Here is a 12,093-nt window from a genome sequence, read left to right on the forward strand (position 1 = left end):
TTCTAACCTTAGGGGCTCATCTTCTAGCACTATATCAGTGTTCTGCTGCTATTCATAAGGTTTGCACTGGCTAATTCTTAGAAGTAGATGGCTAGGTACTTTTTTCTAGTCTCTCTTAGTCTTGAAGCTTTGTGAAACCTGTCCACTATGGGTGACCTTGCTGGTATTTGAAATACTGTTGGCGTAGCTGCCAGCATCACAGCAAGACACAAGGCACCCCAGTACAACAAACTGATTTATAAATAGTGGAGTCCTGGGTGCGCAGTGATGAAATGCTCAGCTGCTAACTGAAAGTTTGGTGGTTCGAACCTACCAACTGCTCCCAGGGAGAAAGATGTGGCAGCCTGCGTCTGTAAAGATTACAGCCTCCGAAACCCATGGGCAAGTTCTACCCTGTCCGGTAGGGTCAGTAGGAGAATCTACTGGATGGCGAAAGGCAGTAAACATTATATATATCTCTATTCTGCACATCTCTGTCTTCTGATTGAAGAGTTTAATCTATTCACATTGAATGGAATTATTGATAAAGAAGTATTCACTTCTGCTACGTTAGTATTTGTTTTCTGTATTTTTTTGTTTATTGAGGATGTTAATTTTTGTTTATTTTTTCCTCCACTTCTTTCGAGTTTGATTTTTTTTGTAGAGTGCTGTCTTGATTCCCTTCTCATTTTCTTTCGTGTATATATTTAAGTATTTTCTTTGGGGTTTTAAGAATGATGTGGCGGTGGTTTCTGACCTCATCTAACTTCATAAGGTGGAAGGAGAATCACAATCAGCAGCCCAAGGCTGATTCTTATGAGGCAAAGGTCAGACTTGCCTTCTCTATCTGCCTTTTTTAGCAATTCTGATACCAGTCATCCCTCCCATGGCACTATGTACTCCTCTGCCGGGTTTGATAGTTCATTGCAGTGGTCACACAGAACTCACAGACAATACTCACATTTATGGGGTTTATTAGGGACGTTACAGGTTACAGTTCACGTTCAGGAACTCTGAGGATACAGTTCTTCCCTCAGGACAGCTTCTTCTCAGCTGTGCCCGCAGGCACACCACTCTGGCCCTCAGCTTCTACCCTGCTCGAGCAAGTGTTACAAACCTGTTTTAGCTCTGCGGGTAAGTGCCCAAAGGCACTCTGCTACCTGTCTTCAGTGTTACAGTGCTCTTTCTCTCTTGGTCTCCTTGTTTCAGGAGTTTCTCAGCGCAGGGATCCCGGGTCCAAAGGACGTGCTCTGCTCTTGGCTTCTCTTCCTTGGTGGTGGTGAGATCATCTTCCCGCTTGTGGGATGACTCATTTTAAGCCTACTGGATGGCAAAACTGACTAAGCCCCTCGGTGAGCTACAATTTATTTATTTGCGCAGTTCCACCCTGTCACTTGTGGGGAGTTACAAGACCATGGCAAGAAAAGCCACACAAAAGCTATCCATCGCACCATGATGATTTCCCTGGTGATGGTATTAACATCCTAAATTTATAACAGCCTACTATGAATGGATACCAACTAAGCTTCAATATTATACAAAAAACTGTACTCCTATACTGCTGTACCCCTGGATGGACTTGTTTACACCTTTTGGGTATTGTGAATAATACTGCTATGAACATTCACTTGTATGTCTTCTTGTGTCCTTGTTTTAATTTTTTTTTTGTATAAACCTTGGGGTGGAATTGTGGGGTTAAACTGAACAGATATTGGCTGTATAAAAAGTTAAATTCCCTATTTAACTTTGATTTTATATAGCCAATATCTGTTACACACAATTATTGTTTTTCATTTTTTTTCTTCATCTTTGGTTTTATTCCTGGGATAATTTTTTCTTTACCTGAGGGACATACTTTGGTGTACTCTTTAATAGGAACCTCATTAAGGATATTTCTTTCTTTTGTTCGCCCAGTTGTTCCTAGAGCTTGCCTTTGGATTATTTTAAAGATCTTAATCTATTTCCTTAGCTTTGTGTAGTCTACTAACATGTCTAGGTGTGGATTTATGTTTATTTCTCCTGGTGTTTATAGTATTTCTTTATTCTTCATTTTTTTGTCTTTCATCAGTTCTGGAAAGTTTTTAGGTATTATTAGTTCAAATATTTGTTTTGTGCCGTTTTCTCTCTCATATTCCTCTGGGACTCCAATTACGTGCATGTTAGACCTATTTACTGTATTCTTCATGTGTCCTGTCTCTTTTTTTAATTTTTCATTTCTTTGTCTTTTGTTTTACAGTCTGGATATATTCTTCTGACCTGTTTTGCAGCTTGTTAGTTACCTTTTAGTTCATGCTAACCCATTGGTAATCTCACTCATTGATTTCTTAATTTCATTTTCTCAGTTCTGGAATTTTTGTTTGACTTATTAGTATAGTTTCCAGTTCTTTGCAGAAAATTTCAATTTTCTGTGTATTTGAATATAATTAGCATAGTAATTTTACTGTCTATATTTGTTATCTTCAAGGAATCCTGGTGGCTCAGTGGTTAAGCACTCAGTTGCTAACCAAAAGGTTGGTAGTTCAAACTCACTCAGTTGTTGTGCAGAAGAAAGACCCTAATCATCTCTGTTCCCATAAAGATTACAGCCTAGAAAACCCTATAGGGCAGTTCTACTGTGTCACATGGGGTTGCTATGAGTCAGAATCAACTTGATGGCATCCAGCAACATTTGATAACTCCAACATAGCAATATACAGAACTGTTTTGGTTTTCTTATTTTTGCTGGTTTTCATTCATGTTGTCTTGTTCCTCGTGTGCTTGATATTTTTTATTGTGCTGAAAGTTATTTCAAATTGTAGAAATGATTTGTAGCTCAAGGTAGTACTGTTACTCTCCAGAGAGGATGTGTATTTGCTTCTGACCGTTGCCTAAGGACACTTGTAGTTTAGGATCCCCTTAGTCACCTTTCAGATGAAACAGTCAAAGCCCAGGTGCCATCTCTTTTGAAACTGATGAGGGCCTGTGTATGTTTTTAGTTTACTCTGAATCTTAATCTTACAGCCTTTTGGTGTTACAGTTTAAAGGGGGCGGGAGAGGTGGATTGGATAGGGAGATGAGTTTTCCTTCTTCTTTGATTGCTTATGGATTCCCATATCTGTACCACTAGCCTTCTGAGGCTGTCAGAAGCACCTTTCACCCTCATAGCTGCATCCTCTAGAATGGGCAGATGTCCACTGTACAAAAGGGGCTGAAAACTGTACCTGCTTACCTGGACTTCCATCCTTTTTCAGTTTGGGCCCGGTAGTTCTTCATTACCACGTCCCCTCTTTGATACCTTCAGTCACATTTTACAAATTAGAAGAAGTAATAAAATTAATTTTAATTCTTAAATGATTTTAAGTAAAAAAATTCAAATTGTAATATAATATTAAAACTTGTTTAAAATGTTAACATAAAAGTAAAAATTAGAAATTTGGTATTGACTTTTAAGTGTGTTAAGAGTAAAGTATTCAAACCTAAGTATTAAACTATATTTTATAGGTTCTCAGAAGTAGTTGGTTTGAATTATTTAGTCTGGTATTAAATAAGAACAGTGAGTCCTGGCATTTGAATTTAAAAGTATTTCCCTTTATCTATGCTACTGTGTGTAATAATTGGAGAGATTATGAAGAAGTCTTTATCAGTAGTGGTTTGACTCTTCTGATGCAGTAGAAGTAAAAGTCAGTTATGGGAATTTGATACTTCCTTTGTTGTGCATTTACCTAAATAGGCATTTAAAGGATCTCCTGAGAAGGTTAATGATTGTATTTTTCTTTGAAAAAGCTTTATTGAAAAGTAAATGATACTATTCTTATTTATTTATTTTTAGGTTGGGCTCATGTGGTTTGTGCCCTGTATATTCCAGAGGTACAATTTGCCAATGTTTCTACAATGGAACCAATTGTTTTACAGTCTGTTCCACATGATCGTTATAATAAGGTAGAGTGAATATTATTTTATTACTGTTTGAATATACTTTTTTTTAAAACTGAGAAGTTCAAGGGAATTTTTAAAAAAATTATAGTCTACCATTGAATAATGAATTGAGATATTTGCAAAGCAATATTATTACTGTGGTAAACTACATTTATTAAAATGTTTTGATGAAGGTCACATGACTACAAAACAAAGAGTAAAACAGACGGACCTCTGTGATCTTTCATACCAATCCAAGAATTCAGTATTCTAACATTTACAGGATATTTTGATTCTTACTGGATTTATCCTTTAAGTATTCAGACCTTCTGTGCTCTTTTAAGGATCAAGGTTTTATTGAATTTTAATTATTATTTAGTATAGGGTTTGGCTTTTTGGTTTATAGTAGTTAAGATACTATACATTATTTCTTGAAAAATAACATACCAGAGTGTTATTTACAAAAGAAATGTTATTTTCAACCCTAAGACATGATTTTTGTTGCCATTCTTTAAATTCATAGTTAATATTTGAGCTTTTTCCTTTCTATGTCTTTATTTAGTAAATTTATATTATGGTTTTATTTTCTTCAGCATATTACAATATTTTTCTATTATCCAGCGCGCTTTTTAGTATAAGCCGTTGCCATTGAGTCGATTCCGACTCACAGTGACCCAATAGGACAGAGTAGAGCTGCCCCATAGAGTTTCCAAGGAATGGCTGGTGGATTCGAACTGCTGAGCTTTTGGTTAGCAGCTGTAGCTTGCTGTAGCTCGTAACCACTGTACCACCAGGGCTCCCCTTTTTAATATAGTGTCACCATTTCATTTGAAGGTAACTTTTGATTTATTCCATGTGCAGAAGAAAGTGTTGTTGCAGCCAATTTTAAGGCTTCAGATATATTTGTGTTAAAAAAAAAAAAAAACTTTTTAGTATGTAGTTATTTATTTTTAAAAAGTTAAAAATATAGAAAAGTACATGACAAAAATCATCTTAAACCTTATCATTTAGCCTGTTTCAGATTTTTTCTGTGAATTTTTGCATATAGGTACATTTAAAAATAACACTGTGCCACCATGGCTCCATAATTTAATCAAGCAACCCCCTATTGTAGAAATGCTTAGCTTGGTATGCAGCATGTAGCACAAGCTGGTAAAATTTCTGTGCAAAAACTGAAGAACATTTTGAAAGCTCCAATGATACATTGAGTGAGATTGCTCATTAGCTTATGTCTCTTAAGTGAACTGTGTATTACTATTTAAAAAAATCCTTGATATTTTAGTGAAAAAATAGTAGTATCTGGTAAGGTTAAATATATTTGTTTTTTTCTCCCCTGAAGATTTTTTTTGACCTTGCATATCTTTTTGTTAATTTTAATATTGTAATGGTTTTTTCTTTTTCTTTTCTTTTTTTTAATATTATGGATATTATTGTTTTGTCCTGTATGTACTTGTTGTATATGTTTTTGCTCCATAATTTAACATTTGTTTTTTAAGTTTCATTGTGTCTCTGTGTTTTTTTTTGTTGGTATTCTGGCAGGTTAATTTTTTCTAGTGTAGAAGTTAAAAATTTTCTATGTAATTCACATGATTTTGTCTTTATTGTTTCAGCCTTTGATGTCATGTATAAAAATTCTTTCTCTATCCTAATGTGTATACACTTCCTTAGTACTTTCAAAGTTCATTTTTGAAAAAATGCTTGTTTTTTACTTTGAATTTTGAGACAATTACAAATTTACAGAAAGGTTTCAGAAATAGTACAAAGAGAGCTCTTCTGCCACTAAACCATTTGAGAGTAATTTGCCAATGTAACATCTTGTTACCTGTGAATGTTATAGGACATTCTCCTGTGTAATAACCAGACAGACACCAAAATCAGGAAATTAACATAAATAAATTATTTCCGTTTAATGTACAGACTTCATTTATGTTTCCCCAGTTTTCCCAGTAATGTCTTTCATAGCAGAAATATCACAAATTTCATTGCCTCTTTTAATCTCAAATGTTACTCTTCCCTTGATTTTTATATCTTTAATACTCGTGAAGATGATAGGTCATCTGTTTTGTAAAATGTCCCTCAGTTTTGATTTGTCTGATGTTTCCTCATGATTAAATTATATGTTTTTGGCAGGAATATCACGTAAGTGATGCTGTGTTCTTCTCACTGCATCCTAATAGCTGGTACATGATTTCAGTTTTTACCATTATTGGTGATGTTACCTACCTTGATCACTTGGTTTGGGTGGTGTCTGTCACGTTTCTTCACTGAGGTTAATCTTTTTCCCCTTTACAGTCTAATAAGTGTTTTTTGGGGAGGTACTTTGTATGTGAATATCCTGTCCCTCATTAGACTTTTATCCACTAATTTTAGTATCCATTGATGTTTCTTAGCTGAATTAATAGATCACTAAGTAATTTATTACTATGGTTGATGACAAGTGGTGCTTTTCTAATTCCATCATTTCTTTTTTATTCATCAGTTGACAGTCCACTGTGAGGAAAAGCTTTTTCTACTCTCCAGTTATTATATGTTAGTATGGACGTATGAATACTGTTATTTTAATGGATTGTACTCCATTACTGTCGTTTATTCTGATGCTGCAATTGTCTCATGTTGGGCTGGTAGAACTCCTTCAAACTGACTTCCGTGACTTTGACACGTTTCTATCATTCTGTGGGCACCCCTTGTTTCTGACACAACAGTATGTTTCAGGCTCATATTGTACCTTTCCTCCTCTAGCCCTGGAATCACCATTTCTCCAAAGATCCCTGGTTCCTTTTAGTGGAAAATGGTATTATCAGTTACTGCTACTCCCAGGCCCTCTGTGTGGGCATAGCTAGGTAAATATATATGTGTATATACATGCAGAGATACAAATGTATACACATTCACATCTATATTTTTTTCTATACTTCTGTATATAGTAAGCTGTGAGAAAACAATGATACCTGATTGGATGTACGTAGATACATATGCCCGCTGCCATTGAGTTGACTCCGACTCATAGCAACTCTAGAACAGAGTAGAATGGCCCCACAGGGTTTTGAAGGAGTGGCTGGTGGATCTAAACTGCCCACCTTTTGTTTAGCAGCCAAGCTTTTAACCACTGTGCCACCAGGGCTCCTACTATAGGTATATATACACACATATTTATTTCTGTAGCTACTTGCATATTGAAAACCAGAAGTTCCTTATGATTTCTCTAAATCTATTCCAACAGCGCAAGGTTCGTTCTCATTTTTTCTTTTCTGTATTTATGACTCATTTCAGACAATGAGAAACCTGACTCCCATTATCCTCAATATATTTACTTACTTGATCAATCCCTCCCGTATATAACAAATCTACTGCTATAAACCTCCCCCCCCCCCCACCCCCGCCCCATGCAGAGGTCATCCTTACCTCATTCAGATTCCACACCCCACTCTGTTACCGGTACTTTTTTGCGTGGGTGTCCTGTTGACCCTTCTAAGGATTTGACACTCAACTTCAGTCCACCACTACTCTTTCACACCTCAGTGGTTGATCTGCTTACCTTACTCTGACCCCACCCTTACCCACAACCTTTTCATGGGAGACAGGTCTACGTGGACTCTGACACTTGTATTGGACTCCCCCTGCCATCCCATCCCAGCATGAACTCTTACCTTGCTTGGCCCCACCTAATAGCTTTAAGACTAAAGTATTCAAAAAAGTAGGAAATGAGAGCAGGTGGAATGAAGAATGAATAAATTAGATACGAATCTTTTAAACCAAACCAAACCCGTTGCCATCGAGTTGATTCCAACTCTTAGCAACCCTATAGGACAGAGTAGAACTGCCCCATAGGGTTTCCAAGGCTGTAATCTTTATGGAAGCAGATTGCCACATCTTTCTCCCACGGAGTGGCTGGTGGGTTCAAACTGTCCACCTTTCTTTTCGGTTAGCAGCTGAGTGCTTAACCATCACACCACATGGCTCCTTATAAATCTTTTGCCCATCTAGAATTAATTTTAGAATATGTAATATATAATGGCCTTTTCCTCTCCCACATGGTTAGTGAAATTTTTCAACACTACTACTGAATGATCTTTTTTTCTAGAATGACTTGAAATACTGTTTGAATCATTGCTAGATTCTTGGGTATATTTGAGTATGTTTTTGGATTTTTTCCTGCTTCTCTGATATGTTTGTTCTTTTAATAGTACCACACTATTTTAAATTAATATAGCTCTGGCACTTTTTAGTACATGGCAGAACAAACATCGTCATGTATTTATTTTTGCAGATGAACATTAGGACTAACAAAAATGGAATTTTGATTAGACTGGAGTTATAACTAAATGTTATTTTGGGGACAAATCGATCTTTTTACAATATTGAATCTTCCCCTTACAGAAACATGGTGTATCCTTCCATCAAGTTTTTTTTCTGTCCTTTTTGTCATTTCTTTCCTTTTTGCAGTTTGTCTTTTACATGGTTGCTGTATATGACTCCTGGATTTTTTTGGGTTATGATTTGTCATAGTTAACTTTAAAAAGTTAATGGTAATATTCTGTTCATTTACATTCAGTATGGCTAATACGGGCACTGTAACTGTAACAGTGGAATCGAACGTACCAACGATCGTGAAGATGGCGCAGGACTGAGCAACATTTCATTCTGTTATGCATTTGTCACCGTGTATCGGAGTAACTTGATAGCAACTAGCAACAGCAATAATATGGGCGTGCATATCTGAAACAATTGGAACAACTGGAAAAGAAATTGTTGAGTTTTGGAAGATACCAATCTTTAATGGATGATAGTAAAGAATAATTCGAGAACATACTAATTTACTGGGCACTTCATGAAGGCCTAGTTTGTATCATGCATTGTGCTAAACCAAAACCAAACCAAACCCAGTGCTGTCGAATCAATTCCGACTCATAGTGACCCTGTAGGACAGAGTAGAACTGCCCCATAGAGCTTCCAAGGAGTGTCTGGTGGATTTGAGCTGCTGACCCTTTGGTTAGCAGCCGTAGCACTTAACCATAACCACTATGCTACCGGGGTTTCCTGCACTATGCTAGATAACAGGAATTAAAAGATGCATGAAATAAAGGGTTTCTTTCCATGTGAGACTGATTTTAATTAGAAAGATAGTTAAGCAAATAAATAATGGAAAAGTTGCAGGAAAAGACTAACTGTACTATGTAGACTTCATGGCAACTGGTTACTGATTAGTAATAATTCTGAATGGAGTGTTAAGAGAACATAATGGAAGGAGTGATTATTTTTGCCTAAGGAGTTTAGTAGGACATCACAAGGAGTTGATAAGTCTTTGCAAAATAAGTAGGAATAAAAGAACATTGTTTCATTCAATTGTAAAAGCTTTAAAGCTAGAGGAAATCTTAGAAATGGCTAGCCCAACCTCCCCTTATTTTTCTTTTCAAAAGGAATAGTGGTGGATAGCTATCAAGAAAATTTTATCTATTTTAGTATCTAGTTGAAAAAATGCTTAACCCATTAAATATTCTCTATGATGCTTAGAAATCCTGTTGCTGTTGTATGCTATCCAGTCTATTCTGACTTATAGTGACACTTTAGGACAGAGTAAAACTGCCCCATAGGGTTTTCTAGGCCATAACCTTTATGGGACTAGATCGCCAGATCTTTCTCCCATGGAACTGTGGGTGTTTTTTTTTTAATAATTTTTATTGAGCTTTAAGTGAACATTTACAAATCAAGTCAGACTGTCACATATAAGCTTATATACACCTTACTCCATATTTCCACTTACTCTCCCCCTGATGAGTCAGCCCTTCCACTCTCTCCTTTCATGACGATTTTGCCAGTTTCTAACCCTCTCTACCCTCCCATCTCCCCTCCAGACAGGAGATGCCAACACAGTCTCAAGTGTCCACCTGATACAAGTAGCTCACTCTTCATCAGCATCTCTCTCCAACCCATTGTCCAGTCCCTTCCATGTCTGATGAGTTGTCTTCGGGAATGGTTCCTATCCTGGGCCAACAGAAGGTTTGGGGACCATGACCGCCGGGATTCCTCTAGTCTCAGTCAGACCATTAAGTCTGGTCTTTTTATGAGAATTTGGGGTCTGCATCCCACTGATCTCCTGCTCCCTCAGGGGTTCTCTGTTGTGCTCCCTGTCAGGGCAGTCATCGGTTGTGGCCGGGCACCATCTAGTTCTTCTGGTCTCAGGATGATGTAAGTCTCTGGTTCCTCTGGCCCTTTCTGTCTCTTGGGCTCATAGTTATCGTGTGACCTTGGTGTTCTTCATTCCCCTTTGATCCAGGTGGGTTGGGACCAATTGATGCATCTTAGATGGCCGCTTGTTAGCATTTAAGACCCCAGACGCCACATATCAGAGTGGGATGCAGAATGTTTTCATGATAGAATTATTTTGCCAATTGACTTAGAAGTCCCCTTAAGCCATAGTCCCCAAACCCGCGCCCTTGCTCCGCTGACCTTTGAAGCATTCAGTTTATCCCAGAAACTTCTTTGCTTTTGGTCCAGTCCAGTTGAGCTGACCTTCCGTGTATTGAGTATTGTCCTTCCCTTCACCTAAAGCAGTTCTTATCTACTAACTAATCAGTAAATAACCCTCTCCCACCCTCCCTCCCTTGTAACCACAAAAGTATGTGTTCTTCTCAGTTTATACTATTTCTCAAGATCTTATAATAGTGGTCTTATACAATATTTGTCCTTTTGCCTCTGACTAATTTTGCTCAGCATAATGCCTTCCAGGTTCCTCCATGTTATGAAATGTTTCACAGATTCGTCACTGTTCTTTATTGACGCGTAGTATTCCATTGTGTGAATATACCACAATTTATTTAACCACTCATCCATTGATGGACACCTTGGTTGCTTCCAGCTTTTTGCTGGTGTAAACAGAGCTGCAATAAACATGGGTGTGCATATATCCGTTCGTGTGAAGGCTCTTATTTCTCTAGGGTATATTCCGAGGAGTGGGATTTCTGGGTTGTATGGTAGTTCTATTTCTAACTTTTTAAGAAAACACCAGATAGATTTCCAGAGTGGTTGTACCATTTTACATTCCCACCAGCAGTGTATAAGAGTTCCAGTCTTTCCGCAGCCTCTCCAACATTTATTATTTTGTGTTTTTTGGATTAATGCCAGCCTTGTTGGAGTGAGGTGGAATCTCATCATAGTTTTAATTTGCATTTCTCTAATGGCTAATGATCGAGAGCATTTTCTCATGTATCTGTTAGCTGCCTGAATATCTTCTTTAGTGAAGTGTGTGTTCATATCCTTTGCCCACTTCTTGATTGGGTTGTGTGTGTTTTTGTGGTTGAGTTTTAACAGAATCATATAGATTTTAGAGATCAGGTGCTGGTCGAAGATGTCATAGCTGAAAATTTTTTCCCAATCTGTAGGTGGCCTTTTTACTGTTTTGGTGAAGTCTTTAGATGAGCATAGGTGTTTGATTTTTAGGAGCTCACAGGTATCTGGTTTCTCTTCGTCATTTTTAGTAATGTTTTGTATTCTGTTTATGCCTTGTATTAGGGCTCCTAACGTTGTCCCTATTTTTTCTTCCATGATCTTTATCGTTTTAGTCTTTATGTTTAGGTCTTTGATCCACTTGGAGTTAGTTTTTGTGCATGGTGTGAGGTATGGGTCCTGTTTCATTTTTTTGCAAATGGATATCCAGTTATGCCAGCACCATTTGTTAAAAAGACTATCTTTTCCCCAGTTAACTGACACTGGGCCTTTGTCAAATATCAGCTGCTCATATATGGATGGATTTATATCTGGATTCTCAATTCTGTTCCATTGGTCTATGTGCCTCTTGTTATAGCAGTACCAGGCTGTTTTGACTACTGTGGCTGTATAATAGGTTCTAAAATCAGGTAGAGTGAGGCCTCCCACTTTCTTCTTCTTTTTCAGTAATGCTTTACTTATCCGGGGCTTCTTTCCCCGGATTTGTTTTGTTTGATTTGTTTCTCCATCACATTAAAAAATGTCATTGGAATTTGGATCAGAAGTGCATTGTATGTATAGATGGCTTTTGGTAGAATAGACATTTTTACTATGTTAAGTCTTCCTATCCATGAGCAAGGTATGTTTTTCCACTTAAGTAGGTCCTTTTTAGTTTTTTGTAGTAGTACTTTGTAGTTTTCTTTATATAGGCCTTTTACATCTGGAACTGTGGGTGTTTTTAAACCACTTACCATTCGTTTGGCGTCAAAGCGATCAAATGTTGTATTACCAGGGACT

The 12,093-nt window shown here is 37.2% G+C and overlaps 1 protein-coding gene across 18 annotated transcripts in view; it reads left to right on the forward strand.

The window, feature by feature from the left end:
- Positions 1–12,093, forward strand: part of MLLT10 (MLLT10 histone lysine methyltransferase DOT1L cofactor) — a 308,932-nt gene that overhangs the window by 136,846 nt on the left and 159,993 nt on the right. For 15 of the 18 annotated variants that reach the window (XM_023548872.2, XM_064284905.1, XM_003410556.4 and 12 more), the window contains one exon: positions 3,788–3,897. The exons of 1 other annotated variant lie outside the window; for it this stretch is intronic. In XM_023548872.2, the coding sequence (XP_023404640.1) occupies positions 3,788–3,897 (110 nt within the window). Of the gene's footprint in view, positions 1–1,194; positions 1,332–3,787; positions 3,898–6,378; positions 6,403–12,093 lie in introns of those variants that run through there. 2 more of the 18 variants (XM_023548877.2, XM_064284910.1) reach the window with 2 other exon arrangements.

This window comes from Loxodonta africana, chromosome 4, assembly GCF_030014295.1.
Source record: "Loxodonta africana isolate mLoxAfr1 chromosome 4, mLoxAfr1.hap2, whole genome shotgun sequence".
Taxonomy (NCBI): Eukaryota; Metazoa; Chordata; class Mammalia; order Proboscidea; family Elephantidae; genus Loxodonta; species Loxodonta africana.